Source organism: Esox lucius, chromosome 15 (assembly GCF_011004845.1).
Source record: "Esox lucius isolate fEsoLuc1 chromosome 15, fEsoLuc1.pri, whole genome shotgun sequence".
Classification (NCBI taxonomy): domain Eukaryota; kingdom Metazoa; phylum Chordata; class Actinopteri; order Esociformes; family Esocidae; genus Esox; species Esox lucius.
In genome coordinates, this window is record NC_047583.1 from 26,843,472 (window position 1) to 26,870,821 (window position 27,350).

Sequence of the window (27,350 nt, forward strand, 5' to 3'; positions counted from 1 at the left end):
TAAATCAACATAACCAACTGCTATCTACGTTTGAAGACTTTTGATTGTAAATCGTATTACAGAGAGGAATTTGTTGAGTTTCAACATGACTCAGTAGTGTGTATGGCCCCCACATGCCTGTATGCACTCCCAACAACATCTGGGCATGTTCCTGATGAGACGGCTACTGGTGTCCTGGGGGATCTTCTCCCAGACCTGGATCAGGGCATCAGTGAGCTCCTGGACAGTCTGTGGTGCTACTTGGTGGCATCGGATGTACTGATACATAATGTCCCAGAGGTTCTCAATTGGATTCAGGCCTGGGGAATGCGAGGGCCAGTCAAAGGCATCAATGCCTACGTCATCCAGGAACTGCTTACACCCTCTGGCCACATGAGGCCAGGCATTGTCCTGCACCAGGAGGAACCCAGGGCCCACTGCCCCAGCTTAAGGTCTGTCAATGTGTGATTTCATCCCAGTGCTTAACAGCAGTCAGGGTACCGTTGGCTAGCACGTGGAGATCTGTGTGACCCTCTAAGGATATGCCTCCCCAGACCATCACTGACCCATCGCCAAACTGGTCATGATTGATGATGTTGCAGGAAGCATAACGTTCACCACTGCGTCTCCAGACTCTTTCACATCTGTCACATGTGCTCAGTGTGAACCTGCTCTCATCTGTGAAGAGAACAGGGCGCCAATGGTGGACCTGCCAATTCTGGTGTTCTCTTGCGAATGCCAATCGAGCTGCACGGACCCCACTAAAGGACGTCGGGCCCTCATGTCACTCTCATGGAGTCTGATTCAGACAGTTTGGTCAGAAACATGCACACCAGTAGCCTGCTGGAGGTCATTTTGTATGGCTCTGGCAGTGATCCTCCTGTTTCTCCTCGCACAAAGAAGCAAATACCTGTCCTGCTGCTGGGTTGATGCCCTTCTACGACCCTGTCCAGCTCTCCTTGTGTAATGGCCCATCTCTTGGTATCTTCTCTATGCTCTTCAGACTGTACTGGGAGACACAGCAAACCTCTTGCAACGGCACGTATGGATGTGCCATGCTGGAGGAGCTGGACTGCCTGTGCAACCTGAATGGGCTGCAGGTACCGCCTCATGCTACCAGTAGTGACAAGGACACTAGCAAAATACTAAACTAGAGGAGAATCAGTCAGGAAGGATGAGGAGAGAGAAATTGTCTGTGGCCACCACCTGTAAAACCATTCCTTTTTGGGGGGTTGTCTTGCAGTTGCCTCTCCAGTGTACCTGTTGTCACTTTCATTTGCACCAAAAGAGGTGACATTGATTCACAATCGCTTATGCTTGCTAACTGGATAGATTTATATCCCTGAAGTTTAATTAACTTGCTTTTTTTGAGCAGTGTATCTGGCCACTTAATCATATAAACTACAGTATTTATAATTGTTGTAATACAGATAAATAATAATTATTATAATATTTGTTGTGGGGAGCAAAAAGTTTATATAAAATGTTCTTCTGAGAAACTATTTCTGTACCCCCACAGTAATAATTTGAAGAATGTCAAAAGGTTACATTTTGAATGTTTCATTTTCAGTTTTATTACAGCAGTCTGACTGAGAAATTCTACTCAGCATGAACTATTATCTCCTAAATCAACCGCTGACATTTTTCTCTATAAAACAGTTGCAAAACATTTGTTTTCCATTCTAATTGTGGTGTATCAGTATAAAAACGCCTATCTGTCTGTATGTCTGTGTCCATATAGCCTTATCAGTTAGACAAGAAGGAGGGGTTATTACAGCTTTTCTCAAATACATTCTCCAGATATGGAGTCTGACCTTATACTATTCTAATTTCATTATCCGGTTATAATAGCTTCCTTTATCAGCTCAATCAGAACACTCTCCATTCTGTGAGACAACTTCAATAATCTCTTTCACTCCTGCTCCTCAACTCCCTATCGCTCTCCTCCTATCTCACTTCCCCTCCCCTGTTCCTATCTCACATACTGTACTCCTCCTAATGTCTTCTACAGAATGGATTGCATAGTAATAAGACGAACATATAACGTGTACAAACAACATACATTCTTATCATGATAATAATGTTTAATTTTTAAGGCATTCAGCCGCAATAATTTTGCATTTGTGAAGAAATCAAAACCTGAAATCATTCAAATGTTCAAGGAATAGGCAGAACAGGGAAAAGTACCATTGACGTTTACCCTTTTCCTGCGGAGCACAGCAGAAAAGCAGAGCATGTGTGGTGAGAGCAAAACTTCAAAACACACCTAGAAGGAAATGCCTTAACTAAAAATCAGCGGGACATTCCAGTTTTCACAGTTCATTATAAATAAATACTTTGAATCAAGGATTCTTCCCATGTCCATTTCCTCAAAGTTGAACACAAGGGCTGGATTCCATATAACAACCTCTATAATGTGCTGCTGAATGGATATGGAGCACTCTGTAAGACTGGATTTAGTCCTGTATGATCAGTCGAGCTTGAGTGGCCGGCATCTCACTGATCCATCTATTTTAAGAGAGGGAAATATTAAGAGAGAGGGAGAGAGAGAGAGACATTGTTTATTGAACAAACTGACCTCCTATTGGCCACACCAAATTGTCCACCAATGAAATGCTTCAGTTTGAAAGGACCCTCAGGGATCCCCCACTCACAGCCCAGCCCTCTAAATCTCATATCCTATATTTCATCAGATGGGTGCTTTGTGCATATCAGTGTGGAGACATAAGAAAAGTGACTATGAATTATTAAAGGATACACCAGTGGGTGTGGTGAAACTAACGGACTAGCCAATATCCCAGTGTATACGACATTTGACCGTTAAACATCTACTCGTACGAAAAACATCACCTGGATGAAATCTAATTTAGAAAAGTGTCAGCCAATAAACTTCCGCTTGTTGTCGGAGCTGAGGTTGGTGCGGGTGACTGAATTGATAACCAATTGTTGCTGTCAGATGTGTATATCCCGGTGACTGCATTCATTCGTGGCTTGCAAGCTCATTTCTTTGTGACAGGCCCGGCGATGTGCCTTCATTTCGGTCTTAATGAGAGAGTGTACATGCGGAACATAAGAGCATTAGAATGCCGGAGCCACAGCTAATCCAAACAGCCTTCCCTCTGTTGTCGTTTCTTCACTCTAATAACAGCAGCGCAGCTGAGGCCAAATGGAACCTGTAATTTCGGTTAATCAAAAATTCTCATTATGGCAGATGTTTTGGCAGCCTCTCTGAGTCGGAGCCCTGCAGAAAGTGCAGTTGGTGTTGATGAAGGAATGTCCAGTGAGATTATACGGTAGACCCTGTGAGTGTCACTGTATCCGTGGCATTGGGAGAAATGGGGCTTATTCAATAAAGCTGATTCAATGTCTCGCAAGACCACTTCAGGACAAATTCATATTCTACGTACTGTAGTCCCAACATGCAGAACATAAAAGCGTAGTGTATACCTTTTATCAGACCATTAAACTTTTCTTTTTATGTACACTTGATATGTAGGCTTGCTTACGTTTATTCATTATTTTAAACAAATATTTTTAATCCTGAATGCTGCTAAATGTATGATATCGCCTAACGCTTTAATGTTTTAAATGTGTTGGTAATAGGTTCATAATAACAATAAGGCATCTTGGTCATTGGGTTTGTTTCATATTGGCTGTATACCACGTTCCCTCATGCCTTGTTGCTTAATTATAATCACCCACATTGTCACATATGGGTTATAGCATTGCTCTGAACCAGAAGCATAGCACCCTGCATCCCACGGCTGGTTTGCCTCTGAGGCTAAGCAGGGTAAGTCCTAAGTTGGTCCCTGGATGCAAGATCAGATACTGCTGGAAGTTGTATTGGTGGGAAAGCAGTGGGCTCACGTCCAAATATGCCAATGCCCAGGGGAGAAGGGGACAGCACACATCGGGACGTAATGCTTCCTGAATCTCTGTCGTCACTAAAGATCCCACAGCACTTATCATAAGGGTAAGGGTGTTAACCTTGGTTTCCTGGCTAAAATGAGCGACAGCTTCCAAGTGGATAATTATCTTCACCCTATAACAAAAATCTAATGTAAAGCACTATACTAGGTACTAAATGTCTGCAATTATTAACTTCAATTCCAACTGGATATGAGTATCATCTAAAAGACTGAAATGAAATATTGTATCACGGTATATGGACTCTTATGAAGAAGGTGGTTTGAATCCTGAATGCTGATTGGCTGATAGCTGTGGCATATGAAACCATATACCACGTGTATGACTTCACATAACTTTTTATTGCTCTAATTTTGTCAGTAACCGGTATATAAAACCAAGGAATCTCAGGGATTTGTGATATATTGCCAATATGCCACAGCTAAGCACTTTGTTCAGGGACTGTGTCATGCCAAAAAATAGCTCTTAGCCATGGTATATTGGCCATATACCACACCCTCTCACGCCTTATTTCTATAAGCCAATAAGCAATCAGGATTTAAACCACCCAGTTTATTAGCAGGATAAATGTGTCTGTAATATCTGGAACATGGCGTTTACTCAGGAGATCCGTTTTAGCTTAATAGGAGTGCATTTGGTTTAGGTTACCTCTTCACCACACAAACAAAAACACAAAATAACCCTTTTTTATGCTTGCTTGTAATTAGTACAATCATACATAGAAAACCACATGGGTGTGGTCAACAATGGTGTTTCAAAAATGTTAAAAATAATGTTTCTATTTTCAAACTATTATTTTGTGTTCACCGATTAAAATTTTGTTAGTCAGTGAGTATTATCAATTCAGTTTGGTCAGTTTTTTCCAATGAAAGACAGTTTGGTCATTCATTGGAAAACCAGAAACAGATGAAACACCATGAAATGTAATTTTAGTAATAGAAAAAAGAAGTAGGCCAATACCGTATATTAGATGAAGAACTAAACTATTAAAACTAAAAGTCTAAAAGTAACAACCCAACCAAATGTTTATTTATGCCTTGAAACAGAGCCCTATGATATGTTTATCATATCTGGCAGGCTGGAGGTTTGTGTGTCTGTGTCTTTACCAAACTGGATCAATCCGCTGTCTGAATCAATGCAATCACTTCAACAAATCTCCCTTCAGCAGCAGCGTGAGTAGAACCCTCTTCCCACGCACAGGGTAGTACACACCATACACAGACACACACACAAACACCACACACTTATCTGTTTGCACCAAACTGTATCCTGTTACGACAAAATCCTAAAATCCTAACAGATGCTGAAGAGGAATCTCATGTATTAAACTCCGTTGTGTGGTTTTTATCAGCTTGAACACATCTGGGTTACTGGTATTGGTCGAATGTGGACAATCTCATTGGGATATACTACATTTGTTTATCATTTATTTTCCACACTATTCCCACTGTCAGTCAGTGTGACCTATGTTAAGATAAATGTACATTTTGATGGGAATATACTGTATCACATTTGCTTTAAATTTTCCAACCTGCTCAACCAATAAAAACAATATGAATTCCAGGCTAAAAACAATAACCCAACATGGGAGGCAGTTTGACTTGATAACTCTCCTCGTCTCACCAGATCTTTTGTGGAGAAATGCGGGACAGGGTTTGGAATAGCAGTTACCTGTCTGTTCTACCCGACAAAACCAAGCCAAGTCAACATCCTGTGACTTTGAGTTTCCCTACAATACTAACCTCTGAATTATTCTAGACACAAACACAGGTCTAAAAGATGTGGTTCAAAATCCACTGTGGAAATTACAATACATAATCTGGTACCAACTAAACAAGAAAATACATTCACAGAGGCAATGAAAAAAAAGTTGTCTTGATTGTTAGATTAAACATGGTCCATCCTCTCATATTTTTTCTCTTTCTCCCGTTCTCTGTCTCTTCTCGTTGTCTTTCTCTCTCTCACACTATATATTTGTCTCTCACTATCTTCTTTTCTTCTCTCGCCAACGTCTTTCTCTCAGTCTCCAAAATATCTCCCCCTACCCGGTCTCCCTTCCTCTTTATTCTCTCTCTTAGGTCTCTATTTTTCTCTGTTTAGTAGTTTTCTACCTCTCACTGAATATGTCAGCATATAGTCTCTCATCCTTCTTTCTCACTGATTCCCTTTCAGTGTCCCCTCTTTTCCATCAGTACTTCCAGAAGATTCTAAAGAAAATTAAGATCTGTGTGCATGTTCATAATCACGGTCTCTTGCACTAACGCAATGATTAGATTAGATTCAACTTTATTGTCATTGCAGTTAGCATCTAACAAGAACTGCAAAGAGGGCTGAAAATGTTCAAGTATTTACAAGTATTAAGAATATGTAATTACAAGTTGAATGTGTAGATGTACAATGAAGGCAAATGCAGTACAAATGGCAGTACTAAATGTGCAATTAATGCAAATAGAGGAGGGCCGAAAGTTTACAAGAAAAAGGTTTAGTGTATGTTACAAGTGGGATAATAGTTGCTCTGGTACAAATGGCAATTTCTAAATGGCATACAAGATGTCCAAACGAGGCAAATTAAGATGTAATGCAGTAAGGTAGTAAGTGCAACCATGATGCATTGATAGCAGCATTAAGGTCCTCGAGGGAAGTGTGGGTGACAGCTGTACAAATGCAAGTACAACAGCAACACAAATTGACAAGAATGATCCAGTAGATGCAATGTGTGCATTGTCAGTCAAATTGTGTGACCTGTGTAAGAAGGGAACCTTGTCTCCTGCTGCCTCCAGTGATCCCAAACCGCTGTGGCGCATTTGAATCCTGCCCACTTCTATTCAAGCCCACCGTCTCCTCTGTCAAAGAGAATGCCCCAAAACACACCTTTGAAAAAAACTAAGTGAAACTCTTTTCATGGCATTATGTGTTGCCTCATACGTGACGCGTATAAGACTACACGTGTACAAAGTGTGTTAATAGTATCTAAATGAAGAACTATACGGGTGAAATCCAGCGACAGAAATCGTGAACAAGGTGAAGGAGAATTGAATCACAGGCAAATTGTTAACATTGTTGAATTTACGATTATATTATAAAAGGCATATTGCATAAGAAAATTGCATTCGAAAATTATACTTACATTAACAAAACTTTATCCTAGGCATGAGCAGAGAGAGAACAAGAGGCATAGATCATCCCAAAATTATGGTGTCAGTCGCCATTATATTTTTATTCAGGAAGTTTAAATCAACACTAGACCTAAATATCCCCAGAGTGATGATGTGAGCTGCATATTTGAGATGTGTTTTCAGCCTATGAATGAAAATTTGAACATATTCCCTCATTTTTGCTAAGTTGAAATCCTGTTGGGATCTTCTAACAGCAACCCTGTTGTTGTTTGCTCTTAGGGGTTTCAGGCTGGGTGTTTGTGAAAACTGCTGATGTAAAAAGGGCTATATGAAGTACATTTGATTGATCAATTGAATGGACAGCGTCACTCAACTGTCATTTTAACTGATGCATTTGGTGATGTTTAATTAATTTGAATGAATGGTGGGCTGTAAATAGAATCAGTGACTTCACTCTCTGTTTTAAACATTCACTTATCAAATTGGTTGTTGTGCTCTTGCTCGAACATACGAAAAAATGTCACACTGACATATCACTACGCAGGGGGTGGGGCACGTGAAAAGGTAGGAGCTTAAGAGAGGTTCAAGAGCAATATCTGCAAGTACGCTACAAATCAATCTTAGCGCCTTGAGTATTACTCAATATGAAAATGGACCAAGGTGTAAAAAGGCCCTAAGAGAGGACTAAATTGCTGAGGGTGATAAAAACCATTGCTTACAGAACGGAATTATCACAGTGATCCATTCAGATGGCATCAAGTTTCAGAAACAGAGCCAACATGGCTGTGCTGGTGTTTTCCTAACACACCTTCCAATAGTCAATTCCCCCAGAGGGCTGAAAACCCTTTAGTCTTCTGACATTTGGGATGTGGAAGTTACAGAGAACAGATAAAAGTCAGGGCAGCGTCTACACACCCACACAAACACACATACGGGGACACACACACACGGACACAAGCACACAAGAACACACTGTGTACATAAACGACTCACATCACCTCACAGTATTTTTACACAAAAAATCCCATTGGTTTAGAAAATCCTCCAAAACCTGTCAATAGCTTTGTCTTTCAGGATTCCAACACAGTTGGCAGTAAAATCACCACAGGTAGCTGAGGCATCAGTAAATTTGGAGGAAATAATCCGCTCCTATAATTTCATGCTACTGCAGTAAGCGCAATGAAGTTTAAAGCTTATTTGTGCCAAGCGCCTTAATCTGTCAGCACTTGTGTGTGTGCACGTGTGTGTATGTGCGTATACATATGTACCCTAATCATTGAGTCAATCACATGATTCCTGCCTTCGACGCGGAGCTGCCTCCAGAACAAGATTCACGACAAAGAACAGTAACCTACAGGCAACAGCTGCCACGCCAGCCTCAAGGAAAAACATCCCATTAGAGTTGTAATTACAGTCCGGGCACAATAACATAACTGTTCCACCCCTGACTACACTAACCATCAGACCAGACCACATGGAGCTTTTATTACAGGCAACCTTAAATTACTTAATACATTACAAAAGACAATGGCTTAATTATAGAGTGGCAGGAAGAAACTCCAATGGACCGTCACAATCAATTGAAAGGACTATAATAGAGTTGGTAGCGCCTGTTTATTGTCAGACCTGACAACGTTTAACGCTCCATCCAGACAGTTATATCCACCCAAGCCCTAAGGCGCGGTACTTTCTAACAGAGCTCCAGAGCCATGGATGAAGACATGTATATACAGGACCTTGTTCAATCATTTCTGATTTACTGATTTCCTTACATACGTTATGTTGAGATCATAATGCTTTTGTGTTTCCGAATTGTGTGTTGCTACACTAAAGCCAAGCCAAATGTACTGCTAGTGTTATTGCTGCGCAACATGGTAGGTCAGAATAGTTTAACAACCGTAAACCCTGAACTCTAGAATTTTGGTTGAAATAGCAGCAGTTTAGCTGTTTCTACAGGCTTTCATTTATAGCCATTTATGTCCATGAATAGAAAGGGAAAGGTACAGGTATAAAGACAAAGTCCTGTACTGTATTCAATATTTCATCGACAGCACAAAACTGAACAGATATTAATACCTTATATGACAAAATCTATAAAAATCGATTTAAAAGTTGATACCCATCTCAGCTTCAGACTAAACGGTTCACTCCCCATGAATAGAAATCTGATAATTATCAGCAAGAACCCCACATGTTCTGGAAATGAAATGAAATACACAGCAATGGTTCCTCCTCACTACAAATACACCTTATTGTACTATGATAACTTTTCCATTCTATATGCAAATCACATACAAAATCTAGGAAATGAATCACTGAAGTAATCAAAGTCTATTAAAAGTCTGCAGAATTTAATTAAACTTGAGTCGAAGGACCAAATGCACCCGAATATTGCCTAATGGCATGTTATGTTAATAAATACACTCTTTATTCCTTCTTGCCCTTTTAAAAATGCTTAATTTGTAATCATAATAATAACAATAATAACAATAGTAACGGTATTAATGATAATGAACTTAAGATACCCAATTAACAATGTATAATGTTAATTACGGTATGCTCCCTTAAGCCAAAGTGACTGCAGCTAAACATGGAATTTCCGTACCTGCGTGAATACATGTCCTTATTGCTCTTGTGTACAGTAACATACTGCATGCCAAGGCCTCTAAATCTACACATGACTAAGCAGATCTCATTAAACAATGAAAGACGTGCTGTGTGTGTGCGTCAATAAAGACAAGGGGGGTGGGGGTGTGTGTGTGTGTGTGGGGGCGGGGGCGGGGTGACTTACTGCATTAAGATGAATACAATAAGCGTAAAGCCTGCCATGGCGATGAAAGGCATCCCCGGGAAGGTCGGCAGGGTCAGAGGGTAAAGGCCATTGAACAGCACCGCTGCGAACATGTAGCACGTGGTCTCCACAGAGGCAGAGAAGGAAAACATGGCACCTGTGCAGGTGACAAAAAGGGCTTTACACACAACCTCACCAAAGGGCACGACACCTCATTTCAACACGGATAATTCAGAGAATAAAAACACAGCCGAAAGTGGGTGGGATACTACTATGTCGGCAACCTTTTAAAAGCAACATGTTCAAATGTTTTGCTTGTTTACACAACAGACTAATCTGCTATCACTGTGCTCCATCTAATGGCAGCAATAAATGACATGTATTCCAGTTGAGACGGAGTCCACAATGCAAGCAGCCAGTGCTGTTGGTGGGTCTGTGTAGATTTAAATGCGACTGTGAAGAGGACGAGTGACAACCTTTGCACGGTGTCTTGAACATACGCACTTCCTATGATTACATAGGAAGGCGTTTGCAGTTGCCGTGGCTCCCAAATGCGACCATGGATATGACGAGATGCGCGGTGTTAAAATTCTGAGTTTAGCATCGTTTTGTTCTAACCAACCCATAGAATATTTTTCACTTGGTCTCATCGTCCTTATGGCAAACAATGACTTTCTGCAAGTATGCACAGGGTTTCCTTGCTCAGCCGTAGAAGACAATAACTCCTTTTAAGTTGCCAATTGCCTATTGGTGGTCTTCCTGCCCTTCTTGCCTGGATTCACAGTTGTGTTATATTATCTCCATGTCTTAATAATAGACTGTACTTTGCTCTGGGGGATATTCAATGCCTTGGAAAAGTTCTTATATCTGACCCCTAATTGGTGCTTTACAAGAACTTTAATCCGGATTTGCTTTGTTCTTTTGTCTTCATAATGAAGTTTTGGTTAGGAATTGTCCTAACCAACTGTGGGACCTCCCAGAGACAGATGCATTTAACCTGAAATCATGTATAACACCTTAATTGCACACAGGTGGACTCCATTCAACAAATTACAGGACATCTAAAGACAACAGCACAACAGCTCATTCAGATGTGTCATGGCAAAGGGGTGAATACTTATGCAATCACTTATTTTCAGTTTCAAATTGTAATTAATTAAGCAGATTATATTTTTCACATTGACATTATGGACCTTTTTGAGTTGATCAGTGAAAAAAACTCCTGATTACATAGATCAATTTTTATTTGATGTTGTAATACAATAAAACATGTAAAAGTTCAAGGGGGGGTAAACACTTTTGAGAACCACTGTAATTACATTTTAAATCAACCAGAACATAAAACTGTAGGCCTACATGTACTGAAGCAATTGTACACGAGAGGACTGGGTTAATGACTTTTCTAGCACAATGCTATACAATCCTAAACAGCATCAATGAAATTATGAGCACTAAAATATGGTCACATTTAATTTGGTCTGTTAAACAAAGCTATCCTTTGTAATTACTTTGATAGCAATAAGGAATCGATTTATTGTTAAGTAATGATCTCTTAACTGTTACTCTCACAATAACACATTAGGAATAGTTAACATTTCTAAGCAAAGAAGGGTTGGGCTTTGTTAAAACAGTGGATGGAAAACCAAACGGTAGCTGTAGATAGGCAAATTATTCAGCAGTGAATTCTGTGACTTCAGTTTTTTTTCTGATAGCAGATATAATGTTGAAGATCTGAAGTTGTTTTAAAGATACAGTTTCAACACATTTTGTTGCAGTGATGTACTACTCAATGTTAAAATTTGACTACCATGATGACACAACCATGTGGTTAAAATTCCACCCCAAAACCCTGCTCTTGATGTCCAAACAGAAATAAAACATTTACAAGATACAAAACATTGTGTAATGTTGACAGAGTTCTACGAAAAAACTAAACAAGTTTTCTCTGTGACAATTTTTGTCCCAGAAAAAGTGAGTTTAGAGAAACTACCATGGTTAAAATATGTCATGTTTTTTGTATTCTACATTCACTGTTTACATTTTAGTACACAGAGTCCAGTGGAATAACTTTGAACTGTGAAGTATACAATGATAAAGCATCACTCTAGCAACTGGAGCAGAATAAGATGAAATACATGGAGCAGAGGAAGGGCAATCTTAAGTGGTTCCAACATGGAATACTTATTGATCTGAGAGAGCGACTGACATCTAGCTAAGTACTTTTGAATGTAAACTCAAAAGTGGCAGATGGAGAATGCCTTTCAAAATAAAGACAATGGGAAGAAAACCTTTGAATAATTGTTGCAACCTCTATGCCGTTAACAGAATTATACAGAGGACTGTAAAGTAGCTAAGAATCTAGTAACAGTGGTTGTCAAAATATATAAAACATAAATACAGAGCTTATGTATCTACTGCATTAAGGTGTAGTTATACTCAAAATATTCTATGTATAAAAAAACAAATAATCATAATGATATATTTTGGTCAAACTTCAGGTATTAAGCTGATTGTCATTGTAATTCATTTGTAATTCATAGGTCTGTAATTTTTATCATAGGTACACATCAACTGTGAGAGATGGAATCTAAAACAAAAATCCAGAAATCACATTGTATGATTTTAAAGTAATTAATTAGCATGTTATTGCATGACATAAGTATATGATCACCTACCAACCAGTAAGAATTCCAGCTCTCACAGACCTGTTAGTTTTTCTTTAAGAAGCCCTCCTGTTCTCCACTCATTACCTGTATTAACTGCATCTGTTTGAACTTGTTACCTGTATAAAAGACACCTGTCCACACACTCAATCAAACAGACTCCAACCTCTCCACAATGGCCAAGACCAGAGAGCTGTGTAAGGATATCAGAGATAAAATTGTAGACATGCTAGGCTGGGATGGGCTACATGACAATAGGTAAGCAGCTTGGTGAGAAGGCAACAACTGTAGGCGCAATTATTAGAAAATGGAAGAAGTTCAAGATGACAGTCAATCTCCCTTGGTCTGGGGCTCCATACAAGATCTCACCTCGTGGGACATCAATGATCATGAGGAAGGTGAGGGATCAGCCCAGAACTACATGGCAGGACCTGGTCAATGACCTGAAGAGAGCTGGGACCACAGTCTCATAGAAAACCATTAGTAACACACTACGCCGTCATGGATTAAAATCCTGCAGCGCACGCAAGGTCCCCCTGCTCAAGCCAGCGCATGTCCAGGCCCGTCTGAAGTTGCCAATGACCATCTGGATGATCCAGAGGAGGAATGGGAGAAGGTCATGTGGTCTGATGAGACAAGAATAGAGCTTTTTGGTCTAAACTCCACTCGCCGTGTTTGGAGGAAGAAGGATGAGTACAACCCATAGAACACCATCCCAACCGTGAAGCATGGAGGTGGAAACATCATTCTTTGGGGATGCTTTTCTGCAAAGGGGACAGGACGACTGCACTGTATTGAGGGGAGGATGGATGGGGCCATGTATCGTGAGATCTTAACCAACAACCTCCCTCAGTAAGAGCATTGGTTCTGGCTGGGTCTTCCGACATGACAACGACCCGTAACACACATCCAGGGCAACTAAGGAGTGGCTCCGTAAGAAGCATCTCAAGTTCCTGGAGTGGCCTAGCCAGTCTGCAGACCTGAACCCAATAGAAAATCTTTGGAGGGAGCTGAAAGTCCATATTGTCCAGCAACAGCCCCGAAACCTGAAGGATCTGGAGAAGGTCTGTATGGAGGAGTGGGCCAAAATCCCTGCTGCAGTGTGTGCAAACCTGGTTAAGAACTACAGGAAATGTATGATCTCTGTAATTGCAAACAAAGGTTTCTGTTCCAATTATTATGTTCTGCTTTTCTGATGTATCAAATACTTATGTCATGCAATAAAATGCAAATTAATTACTTAAAAATCATACAATGTGATTTTCTGGATTTTTATTTTAGATTCCGTCACTCACAGTGGAAGAGTACCTACGATAAAAATTACAGACTTCTACATGCTTTGTAAGTGGGAAAACCTGCAAAATCTGCAGTGTATCAAATACTTGTTCTCCCCACTGTATATTTTGCATTTACTACATATGACAAGATGGATTTCGAAGTTATAAAACAGTAAAACCTTTTTGACTATGCTATTATTTTATTGATAGTATGGGGGAAAACATTCTGTGCATTAATAATATATAAGTAGGCCTGTTAGCAAATCACAATAAAGATGACAGAGCAGAGTTGGAAAAATCTTGTTTAATTGAAAATGTAAATTTAAACCCAGACCAGCGGACTGGCCTGCACACAATAGGCTGAAGTCTGTGTACATACAGTACGGTTCAGCCAATAGAGGACTTGGTGATCTTACCAGATTTCAACTTTTTGCATGATATTTATTGCTAGTATTTGTGTATGTCTGTCCTTGTGTTGTATGTGCAAACTGCCAGAAACATTTCCCCCTCTGGGATAATAAAGTAACAATCTTATTATCTCAACACCTTCCCTCCAGTATGGCAGCCATTCTGTTGTACTGTACTTTACAGTCTACTAAAACTGTTGACAATAGGTCTTCTGTAACAGGGCAAACCTTTTTGAATGTGCACATGGTGGAACTATTAAGAGCTAGCCTAAAAATTATTATTTAATTAATTAAAAGAAAAATGTTATGACTAATATGACAGACATTTTAGTTACATTTTAGTCAGGGCAACCCCCCCCCCCCCCCCCCCCGCCCAATTAAATCATTAAGATGTACTTCTTTTATCATGTGCATATTTAAACGGACTGGTTTAAATCTGGCATACTGCTCTTTCAGCCTCTATCTTATACTGTCATCCTCTAGTCTCTGAATAGCTGCTCAATAAGTATGTAAATCCCTTATTAAAAATGCAATCTGTCAATACAAGTAAACATTCTACAAAGCAGTTTCTTTTAATACAGGTACTGAATAGAGAAAGGGAAAATCACAGTGAATCATTTGTAAATCCAGCCATTATCTGATGTGCCATGATGGATGGAAAGAACAAACAACATCCAACAGGCAGGTGGCCTTAACCAGGGATAATTAGATCAGGATTTCAAAATTCATGAAAACAGAATAATGTGGAACTTTCTCTCACAAGTTTGGCTCAAGCAAAATCTGGGTAAAGACTCCAGAGTTACATTTTCGCTTTTAATTCCAGTCTAGTTCAAATATTGGCTGGTCCCATGTTGCTCACATGGTAAGAACATGGTGCTTGCAATGCCAGGGTTATAGGTTTGATTCCCAAACAGTTCTAAAAAGTATCCTTTTTACAATCACGCCGCATTAGGTTATTGTTAATGGTCATCTCGTTAGAAAGAAAAGTACTTCATTGGTCATATCCCAGAGGTTCCAAACTGTCACAAAAATTACATATCAGTACAGATCATGCTGTGAATGACATTCCAGTCATTGAACTGATTTATGGGGAGCCCAGAACCTACCTTGTTCATCTGGATCTACAACGTTAGAGGACAGAGAGCGGACAACTGCCTGGGTGATGCCGGCAGGAGCAGACACCAGAGACACTGCAAAAGACACAAGACAGACACAGGACAAGAGAACAGGACAGTCAGAGCAGGATCCATTAGACAGAAGGACAGAAAGAAAAACAACAGTCATACAGGCAAGATAGAGAAGAACAGACAGGACAGAGGATAGACAGGACATACTATATAAAGGACATAGGCCCGGACAAGAGGACAGACATGGCAGAAAGAAAAAAACAAGCATATAGACAATGTAGAGAAGGACAGACAGGACATAAAAACCGACAATATAAAGGACAACAGACAGGACAGAGGAGAAAGGACAGGACAGAAAGACAGATTATATAAAGAATGACAGACAGGTCTGGAGGACAGGCAGGACAGGGAAGGACAGACAGGGGAATACAGACAGGAAAAAGGAGGACACATTGACCCCAAAAAGATATTGCTATCTTTTAAATGTAATATAATTTGAAGCAAATGACACAAAATGGCTGTATTGTTTTGTTACTTTAAAACACCAGATTTAACATATTTACACAGCAATACATATTCTCTTATTTTCTGAATTCATAGGCATTGCTGTGTAGTACATCCATCGTCCCTATCTCTCTCTTTATTTACTCAGTCAATCAAATCTTATGCAGAATCATTCAAAACTGTATTCTTATACCTAAAGTCTCAAATCCCAACTATTAGAGTCAAACCAACCAATGTCTGGTTGCTGATGACTCTGAAGCTGTGCCAGCACTTAAACACCCACTAACCCAGGCAAAGGAGGAGAAAGCAGAATGCAGATATCTACTGACGGTGTGTGTGTCCACGTAACTCAACACCTCTTTAAAAGGCTTTGGTCCACCTCTGCCTCAACTGGAATGACAATTTCCAAAGTCCTCTATTTAATTATTGTAAGTATGTCAATACGCAGCACAATGCACTGGTCTCTGTGTTAAGCCGTCAGGAGAATAAATATCTGATGTACTCAATGGCTAAATCATGTTGTGTCTCTTCAATAAGATCACAGTAAGTACTGTCAATCTAAAACAGAACATCTGGTCTGTTGTCTTAACATCGCAGTCTTACCATCATCAGTTACGAAGGCCTCAGCATATTGTAAAACCTTAAAAATATGTAATCATTTAGACTAGAGGCAGTTACCCCAAATCAGACATTAACACACCAACATTCCGAGAACCAGGTGTGCTAGATTAGGGTTGGAGCAGAAAGCCTGCAGTAGAGTAGCTCTCCAGGAGAAGGGTTACAGAGCCTCTATTTGAAAACACCAGGGTCTGTATTCAGAATAGTAAGCGACTCAGAGGAGGATTAGTTTGGATTTTTTTATGATAATGGACACAATGGCATAGACAGGTGAGTTAGAGGATGCAATACTGGGTGAGTCCCCTCACCTAGAAACACCATCCATGTGTTAGTGGAGAAGGCCATTAGAACAAACCCTGCTGTCCTGAAGAGGACACTCACTTTGCCCAGAGTCATCACTCCCACCACTCTCATAAGCAGGGGGAATATCACCAGCAGGGTTAACCCCTAGGAAGAAACAATGTATACAGTTAGGCCTACAGGGACGGCCAGGCAGCCGCGCAGTTTGACCATGTGACCAATAACGGAATGCTAATTAGATTGAACCCAACAAGGCAAACAATCATTCCGTCTGTCCTTGAGCAAGACGGTGCCTAACGTGAAGCGATACAAAGTCCAGCCGGCCCACGAATTTACTGATCATCGCTAAAATAATTTGGGAATGCCTGCCATTCAGTTTGTCTCACAACGAGGAATGAAATGTTTGAATCCAGCATCCATTAGCTAGCCAAAACACTGCATCAATTAACCTTCAGGGAGGGTGCATAATGACATGGTGTTAAAGTAACAAATATGGATTATTTATATGTGTGTGTGTGTGTGTGTGTGCCTGACAGTGTGTATTCCCGTCTGAGTTCCTGTGTGTATTGTGACTCATTTGCCCCTTTATCTAAAAGCTGACAAGTTTGATTTAATTATCCCGTCCAGCTCGGGGTGACAAGTTGCCAGTGTCATTAGCCCCCCCTCACTAACCCCGCCCCGCATCCCCCCACCGCCCCCACCCCTCCCCCTCTGCCCCCTTTCCTCACTAGCTGTCTCAAATCTGCGCCAGGAAACATAATTGGAATGCATAAACATTTTGTTAAGAAGGTCAGCTCTCTATGTTTTTACTTTAATCAAGTCATTATGGCTTGTGGTGTTTAATAATTCCCGGGGAACTCTGCGCTGCCCTAATTACAAGTCAATCTCATTCTCAACCTTCAAGCCATTCATTAAAAGCCACCTCAAGGAGAGGCTTCGTGAACTGACCTGAATGCCAGACCTCCTAACCATACTACTGAGGAATAATAATAAAACATTTCGCCACCGCATCACCTTTTGATATTTTACTGTGTAACTAACTTAGACAATGGGGAAGATTTACATGTGTTAGTAGAGCCAAGGCTACACATCCGCTTAACGACCTGCTCATTCCCTATCCCTTACATATTTTCAGCGATTCAAACCTGTGAGTTAAAAACAAACCCTGTCGTTTTTTACTTTTTATTTCTCCTTGTAGACTTTGATCGGTTGGTAATTAAAGTATTTTGGGGTGTTTGCAGCATAGGGCAAAAAGCAACACTCAAGAGACCCCGCACAGACTACACACAAAATACACCTCCTGGTTCTCCAAATTGATGGGGCTGCCTGCCTCTGAGTCAGCCTGACAAAAGGCAGCAGAGCGTTCTGAGAGCCCCCTTGGCCCTGTATGAGCAGCCAAGCCCACACAGACTAAATGGAGAAGCATTACCCCACCGATCTGGATTGGGAGCTCTTTAACAAGCAGTCTTTGGTTAGGTTTAACAGCAAGACAAGACATCGACCCAGACTCGTTGATGAGATCACAAAGGTTCAAGAGCGCACACGTGCAAGTGAATGCACACCCAATTCACAGGCACAGACACACACACAAACACACACACACACACATACAGACACACACACACACACACACATATATACATACACGCACGCACACATACACACAAGCAAAAACACACACACACACACACAATGAATAGCTTGACAGACAGGGAGAAAATAAGAGCCTCTTACACACATGAATATAGCAACCAAGTTGAAACTGCTGGGAATATGTTGAAACCTATGGTGGCTATAAAAGGTTTTCTTAAGTATTTATACATTGTTTGGATGTTTTTATGAGCTGTCGGCAATGCTATTTTAGATTCTGTTATCTTGTTGTGTTTTCTAAAACACATGTTAAATGGTAAGAAGAATGTGTATTTACAGTCTGGGGAACCAGATGGTATCTACCACTCTAAGCCATGGGGCATAGACAGTGCATCTCATTAACTATCGACCAATCGAAGGCCAGCCAAGACCTGTGGACGTCGGTGTAATACGTTCTATTGGCTAACTAAGCAGACTGAGAAAAAGTTCTCATGCAACCTTGGTCATGTTCAAATGTTTTGACAGATTTTGTTTTTCCTATGACGCGTGACAGTACTATATAAAGCCATATCTAGGGCCATATAAAGCCAAATGCCATGACATCATTTTTACATTTGGAACAAATGGCAAACAATTGCCTATCTTTATCAAATCCTTATGTTATACTCTTTTTACAGTTTCATTATCAATGCATATCTAAGTGCTAAGAATGTTTGGGTGCTGGGAGCTTGCACAGCTTCTGACTAACAATCACAACCTCTCAGATGACAGAAAACCACTTACCAACAACAGCATCTGTGTAGACTTGAACACTCCATACATTTCCGTGGTGAACTCCCTGGGCTTATACATCAAATACAGCAGGGAGATAGCCTGTTCTCCTGGAGAAAGAAAGCACATGCGCGCGCGCACACACACACACACACAGTAAATGATTGCCAGTGAAATTAGTGTTCAGAGAAAGGTTAAGATTTTTAAGAGGTTCATGTACAGCGTGCCATAATTAATAGATCCTCTGTGTGTCATAATGTCGTTGTTGTGATGGCATATGACTTGCCGGTTCTAAATATATTGTACATGAACCATGACTTTCCATAAATGGCTTTCACTGGATCTTTATGTGTAGGTGTACAGGGCAATTGCATACTTCGGTAAATACCAACTGTCACTGAAATGGTACATCATATGATTCTTTTTATAAAGCAATTCTGTGCCAGGAATATTTCTATAAAACATATTTGATGTGAGCATTTTATTCACCGTTTAAGGTTTTATTCTGTATTACCTTATTTGACTAGATGTTTTGTTGCAAGTATGGGCTTGAATGTGCAATGGACAACCTTGGCGATAAAAAAGGAAATCGGGTTTACTGTGTTCTGTAACATATATGTATTGAAATTTACTCTGCAATTGACTAACTATAGCCTACATAGAAAGTGCTTAAGGGTGTTTAAGATGCATTATTTAGCAGGAAGTAGTCTTACAACCAACAGTACCGAAAAAGATACATGAAGTGACAAGGAATGTAAAACTGGGTCTGGGTAGCCGAATGCGCACAAATGCTGTATTACTAAAACTGTCATACCATACTGTATAATGACCATAAAAACCTAAGTGTGAGTGAATAGCAGTTAACCAACAGAATGGAGTCCACTCACCTACAGCTACCATGTTGTTGATGAATGTGCAGACAATAAGGAGGTGGAGTTTCAGCCTCTGCTGTCCTGGCCTCCTCCTGAACACGGAATGGAAGGACCTCTTCACATCACTCAGGCACATCAGATTGGCTGACGGTTCCGCTTCAGCATCCCCGGCCACAGGCGGCAGTCCTTCTCCATCGTCTCCCGAGAGAGTAGGTGGGGCCGAGCGTTCAGGATTGCGTAACCAAAGCAGGATATAGAGCACTGAGAGAACGTGACAGGAGCTGTACGCCATGAATGCAGAGGTCACCCCGAACTCCTGGATCAACAGGCCGCCTAACAAGAACCCCACGGCCCCCCCCACGAAGACCATCGACTCCGCCACCGCCATGCGCAGAGTACGGTTGCTCCCCAATCCCGCTGTCGCATCTGCTAGGAAACTGAACGAACTGAGGAACAAGGAGACGTATCCCCCGGAGAGCCCCGTCACCACTGCCGTGGCTAGCAACCAGTACACACTCGCGTCTTCCAGCAGAGACAAGGCTATGAACACCCCGCCGCTGACCAAAGACGTCAGGCAAGGCAGAAGCATGACGGCCTTGCGGCTGGAACGGTCGGACCAAGAGCCCAGCAGCAGGGCTGGAGGGATGGACACCAAGCTGGTCACACAGGTGAAGAGCAGGAGAAGGAAGGAAGAACGATCCTCGATCAGCTCCTCGCTGTCTTTGTAGCGCTCCGGGCTGCGGCAGATATCGGTGTCGCGAAAAAGCTCATAACACACCTGGACGAAGATACAGAGAGTTTAGACCTGTTGCCAAGATTGAGCCTAGTGTTGTACAATTAAAGTTTGATTCATGGCAAATCAACATGTTATGTTTTTTCTTAAGTCCAGGAAGGATTTAACCTGGGTACAGGACACCAGTCCCTAACTGATTAAACTCTTGCAAGTTGGATAAAATAAAATACTTTGACCTGTCTAGTGGATGAGAAATGAGCAATATTGTTTTTTGTTTGTAACCTCATCCCAAGGCATTTGCATACAGCCCACAGAAGGGTGGCACTTCAAAGTTGGTCATAGTGGGAGTCACCATACTGGGTAAAGAGCTTGGTACTTTTGTTCGAAAATGGAACAAATCCTGAGCCTGACACCTCACAATACAAAATAACCTAACCAGCTAATAGTTAAGGTCCATTTTCCCAGAAACAGAATGAGCATTGTCCAGGACAAAACAAATCCTGTGGAGACTCTCCAATGCGCTAGATTTTTTTTATCAGGACTAGGATAGATTTTTTTACTGGGAAACTGTGGGTTAATGCAATGCTCCTTCCATTAACTAGCTAGCTAACGTAAGAATTTCTTTTTAATACAATTAAAGCAAGAACAGACTTGTTCTGCCCCAAGTCAGTGCAGTATCTATCAAATCAACTAAATTGCCAAGTACAAAGAATTTGTGCTTGCATGCAAAAGACATGCACAGGAAGGTGTCACAGGAGATGATTGGTTGGTGTACTTAGCCGATTAACTCAACACACACCGGGAATATCTCACAAATATGTTATTAGCTAATGGAGGCCAAGTTTCATGGACTGTTCCACCAGTCCTTCTCCGAATTTGGGCTGAACTGTGTGGGAATGAGGTTAGGTTCTTTGAGATATTCCCGGAGGTAGGCATTACCTCCAGAGATAATGCCTACCTCGGGATTCAGCTCAGAATAATAAAATGTCCGTAGTTGAACCCACACACTTCCCAATGCAGACAGAGACTCATGAATACATGTTTCATTTAAACTACACTTCTGCCTCATTTAAATTTTAGTGGATAAAATCCAACCTGCACAGTTGAACCTACTTGAGGGACTATTTCATGTGCTTTGCATGCAACGGCAACATGGAGAGTGCTGCAGGACTGATGAGTCCAATCAAAGAAACAGATCAGATATCTGTCTGACCCTATGAAATAATTCAATGAGTATGAACAATAACAAGCCGAAAATCCCAGCTAAATTATACAGAAATGTTGGAATTCACTACAGGAGACATTGCTTACATGGTTTTATGTACATACAAATGTTCTCTGAACTTTGAACGCTGTATTGTATTTTCATGTGCAGGTTCTGTCTCCCTTCACATGGATATTCAAGTTTGGCAGAGGCTTGCCAAGGGTTTCAGTGCTGATTGTGGACCGGCGGAAACCCAGGCTAAACTCTAGGTGTGAATGTGAATTACCGTGTATCACATGACTAAGTACTAAACTAAAATTGCTTTGGTTAGTGCTTATTAAAATCTGGCATAAATCCATGATAGAACAGCAATACAGAATTGAGATTATACTACAGTGTGAGTCTAGGCAGAGAGCTGTTCTGATGGCTCTACTCCAGAACACCCATACTTACAACACAATAGAGTTCAGTCAACAACTGTGAACCAACTTGAACTCTAGAGAAATATAAAAAATATTACATAGAAAAGTTTAACTCTACCATGTATTGTATCACCATGCACAAATAAAAATACAAAATGTATTTTTGTGCATATAAAGTCTGCCAGTTGCATAGTCTGTAGTATAAATAATTGATAGAAATGCAATCCAGATTTCCAATAGGCTCTGAACCAACTCAGGGGCCTGAATTGGTGTACATTCACAGGCAAGTTCAAGGGGGAGAATGTAAATACGAATATTGCCATTTATGTTCATAATAATCCTCAGTAGGTAAAGGGACACCTGCCAAAATTACCTAGTGCTTAGTTACAGTTAAAACAGCTCATAAAGGCCCGCCAATTGTCAAAATACTCGGTGAGCCTGTAATACAGATACCCTCTAACTGTACACAGTCTGGTCTGTATTGTCAGCAAAATAATTATCTCATATAAATGAGGATACACAGTGTGGCTCTCAAAAGCATTCAGCCCAACTGGTCATTTCCACATTTTATTGTTTCACGAATATTAAGTAAAAGTGTATTAAAGTTGTTTTTGCCACTGATCAACATAAAGGTCCATGTCTAAGTGAAAAATATAATCCGCAAATTGTTAAATATTTCCCCCTTTTGCATTGTCATTTAATTAGTTCAATGGAGTACACCTGTGTGCAATTAAAGTGTTCCACATTATTTTAAATACACATGCCTTTGGGGGTGCCACAGTTGGTTAATATAATTTCTAACAAAAACTATGTGATGAAGAAGAAATCCCATTCAAAACACATCCAGAATAAGGTTCTTCAAAAGTATCAGTCAGTTGTAGGATATAAGAAAATGTTCAAGGCATTGAATATCCCCTGGAGCCCAGAAAAGTCTGTTATTACAAAATTGAGAGAATATGGCACAATTGTGTATCTGTCTAGAACAAACCTAGTATCTAGGCAAGAAGGGCATCTGTCAGGGAGCCCCCCAAGAGTCCTATGACAACTTTGAAGTTAGGAGACACTGTACATACTGCAACATTAGCCTGGGTGCGTCACAATAAGTGGCCTACGTGGGAGATGGGTGAAAGGGAAAAAAAACTCACATCAAATCTCAGCAAGAGTTTGCCAGATAGCTTGTGGTAGACTCTGGCGCCAGCTGAACATGGCACTTCATCCTGAGAACACTATCCCTACAGTGACGTATCGTGGCAGTGGCATCATGCTATTGGGATGCTTCTCTGCATAATCAGGGAATAAAAGTGCAAAGTTTTAGACTGGCCAAGTCAATCTCATGATTTAAATCATGCATTTAATTTGCTAAAGAAGAGACTGAAGTCAGAAACTATTCAAAACAAGGAACAGCTCAAAATGGCAGAAGAAAGGCTTGGCAAAGCATCTCAAAGGATGACGCCAAGAGTTTGGTGATGTCAGTGGGTTGCAGACTCACTGCTTTCATTGAATGCAAGGAATTAAGGAGAACTTAAGTCCCAATACTTACGCTCAGAGCTTAATCTGTAAATTTAGAGGTCCCAGATTTCAAAGTGAATGCGGATCCGGTAAATCTTTTGAAAGAACAAGGTGCCATGTGGAACGAGCTGTAACAGCAGCGCCATGCTGAAATAATGGTGAAATAAGCAGAAAAGATAAATATAATCAACACAATGCCTTAACACATCCATAACTTTCCTCACTGCCAAAACTGGTCTGTGCCCACATTTTTAAATGATGGTACACCAACAACCAAACTCATCTCTTATCATAATTAAAGCAATGAACACAATCCATAGCTATCTACAGCATTACATCAAAATTATATGATCAGTCATCAAAACCATCACAGATTATGGAAAAATAATATTCATACCTTTCTGTTTTATTGTCAAAAAGACTCCACTTAACAGCCATGGAGCTCTCCTCCCCTGGGCCTACTGACCCGCTGGTTTTTAAAAAAATGAAAATAAATCTGATTGTCTTTTAGACATTATGTCTAACGTTAGCTAAGTATCAATGTTCCACCACAGCTGGTTAACACCTGCTCTTTTCACAGCCCTGTTGTGGCGTACTGGATGACGTGACTATGCAATTTTGTGTTTTGATTTGATACATTTTAGTTATTTTTGAAAGCTTTGTTGGTCAAACTCTAATGGGTTCATACCTATTAAGACAGATAACATTATCCTTCAAATTACATTCAGGTCCCAATAGGTATTGGATAAGAGTCGCCAAGTCCCGGATCTGGAACCGGAGGTCCTGGATCCCGAGCCGTTTGGTTCCGGCACAAATTAAGCACTGCTTATGCTTGCATAAAATGGCGAGACGGAACTGAAAGTGGCGTCCCAGAAATAAATGGTTACAGTCTGTACTTTTCTTCACATTCATCTTTTAATCATTTTTTCATATGCCCAGTCTCAACAGCAAAAATAGCAATTTTGACTTTATTTTCCCAATACTTATGAAGGGCACTGTACGTATCTTACCAGAAGACATATATGAAAAGCAAAATCTCCCACACTGAGCTAAATGTCAGAGCGGCTGCTTTCAAGAGTAGGACACAAATCTGGTCGCTGTCAGAAACATTGCAGCAACGTCTGATGGGACAGAAATCAGTGAAAGCGTCAATAAAGGACTAAGATCTAATCCTATTACGCGGTTTTGACGCTCGTCGGATGTGGTTGTGTTTGCAATCTATCACAGACTACAAAGGACAAGTTTCACAGTGAGCCTACCAGACAAGCTAAATGTGTTCTATGCTGGTTTTGAAGGCAGGTAATACCGAACAGGGCTATAAACAGACCTTGTGTTCATAGCACAGACCAGCTGGCAGGTGACTTGAGGAACTTCAGGATCTTCAACTCCTCACACACTCAGTAATAAGTTATCTTCAAACAGACCATGTTAGTCCTTGTGCCTGAGACACAAAGGCAACCTTCCTAAATTAATATTGTACAGTTCCACCAACATCTGTAGCCATGAAATGCTTTCAAAGGCTGGTCATGGCTAACATCAACACTATCATCTCTTCAATTTGCTTACCACCAAAACTGATCCACATATGACACAATCTTGACTATAGCCCAGCATTCAACACCATCATACTTTAAGATAATTGGTGTACACATTACCATCCAAATAAAATGATACACACACAAACAACCATTTATGAAAAAAGCACGTCAGAACCTCCTCCTAAGGAGATTTTGCAGAGGCCCGCAAATCCTAAAAACATTCCACAGCTTCACCACTGAAAGCATATTCACAGGCTGAATTATAGGATTGGGCAATATACTATGTGCACACTATCCTAGGATATATAGTATTTATGAGTCAGCTTTTTTTAAATACTGTTAATTCTTTTTTTTTTATTAATTTGAAAATGTGCAACTGATTTGTAGGAATCTCATGCAGTCCACTAAAGCAATATGTTATGAGATAAAGCAAATAGTTTAGAATATGATATGTCACAATTATTTGTTATGAAGGATAGTTATGTGTCTGAAAATCACTTGCCTGTACACTGGTAAAATCTTAATCCTGAGGTGGGAATAGAATGTGTTGAGGAGATTCCTATAAAACTCAGTGTGTGAACTCCCTGCAAATAGCCAATAAAATGTTGTTGTTATTGATATAACTTTATTCCTTAATTTATTCCATATTTTTTTATGTGCATCATTGTAAATCCCTGTGAAACAATTGACACTTTCATCCATTTTTGGGGAAAAAGTAAGCTTTCGACTGTTGGTCGACGACAAAGCATGTGACAAATACAATTTGATTGTTATGAGACATTTAGAGGCCCTTTTGGTTTCTTCAGCTGTCTTTAGTAATCCCTAAGTGACAATAATATAATAGACGTTTTGATTTGGTTTATGTTTGTCTAGTTATGTCTATTAGGGCTGCCACTTTTCATCTCTAGAGGGCAGTATAACTTGGTTATGGGTCAGGTGGTTGGTGAGGTATATAATGTCACAGGTAAACAGGAAGTAGGGATGCACAGGAACATTTTGAAGAGTTCAATATTTTTTTTTACCAGTATTAACAAACTGAACTACTCATCATCTTCACCATGGTTTTAGCTAGATGAATGAGGCTTGTGGATGATCTGTAGTCATTTTAAACAAAAAAACTTTTTTACAATGCTAAAATTCGACATAATTCCCATTTAACTGAAATTTTACTAGTACGTCATCATATCAAAATAATAATATTTACATGTTTATGATGTTTTGATAAGAAATTGATAGATTTTCTCATGATTACTGGTGTTTCCAAAAGGACAATTTCTTAGGACCCCGGGTATTGTTCAAAGTATGTCATATGTTGCTAGTATGAGGGTTGAAACCACAAAACATTTGCTATGCTCCATGCCACAATGTATAGAATTGAAGCAAACTAAGTGATTCAATACACAATTTCTGGCCATTGTTGGTAAAAGACTCACTCTTGAGCCAAAATGGATCACCAAAAATGTACTTTTCATGCATGTGCCTATTTGTGCCCATGTCATCAAAACACGTCCATTTAAATTTAAAATTCTCGCAACCAAATCTCAGTAAGGACCCCCAGAAGTCTACAGCCGAAACTGTGGGATGTACCTATAATTTTGTACACTTAACCACTGCTTTCAGTAGACGCTATTGAAAACTGAATTAAACAGGCGTGTTTGATAATGAAGCAGGCACATCTTTGCCACTGTACCTTAGTAATCACCAGCTGCTGGAAAGTGGGCGTCATGATAAACGTGCTGGTCATGTAAAGAAAAATAACCGGCTCCACGGTAACGAAAGTTCGGATCCATTGTCCCCATGCTGACATAGTTGTTGACTTGCTTTTGTGAAAGCAAATCCGTAGTGTAACAGAAATACGAAAAACTATCTAAATCATGCTACTATTACTATTCAACTACAACAGGTATATTATAAAGTTGTGGATCTTGGACTGAGGAAGCAGAGTCACATGTTTGGCAATATAAGTCATAAGTCCCTGGGCTTCAGTTCCTTATACAACTGC

At 40.3% G+C, this 27,350-nt stretch overlaps 1 protein-coding gene across 1 annotated transcript; it reads right to left on the reverse strand.

Annotated features, from left to right (window-relative positions):
- Positions 1-1,605: 1,605 nt before the first annotated feature.
- zgc:174356 (uncharacterized protein LOC100137120 homolog) lies at positions 1,606-27,333 on the reverse strand. Its single transcript, XM_010878659.4, has 7 exons — positions 27,039-27,333; positions 19,958-20,720; positions 19,083-19,180; positions 16,718-16,856; positions 15,267-15,350; positions 9,814-9,970; positions 1,606-2,487 (listed from the first exon to the last, which is right to left on the reverse strand). The coding sequence occupies exons 1-7, from the start codon at positions 27,153-27,155 to the stop codon at positions 2,436-2,438; spliced, it is 1,410 nt and encodes a 469-aa protein (XP_010876961.2). The 5' UTR covers positions 27,156-27,333; the 3' UTR covers positions 1,606-2,435.
- Positions 27,334-27,350: the final 17 nt, after the last annotated feature.

Coding starts and splice junctions, on each gene's coding strand:
- zgc:174356 (XM_010878659.4), bottom strand. CDS start 27,155: ATGTCAGCATGGGGACAATGGATCCGAACTTTCGTTACCGTGGAGCCG. Junction 20,721..27,038: donor AGCAGCTGGTGATTACTAAG/GTACAGTGGCAA, acceptor ATCTTCGTCCAG/GTGTGTTATGAGCTTTTTCG. Junction 19,181..19,957: donor CAACAACATGGTAGCTGTAG/GTGAGTGGACTC, acceptor TTCTTTCTCCAG/GAGAACAGGCTATCTCCCTG.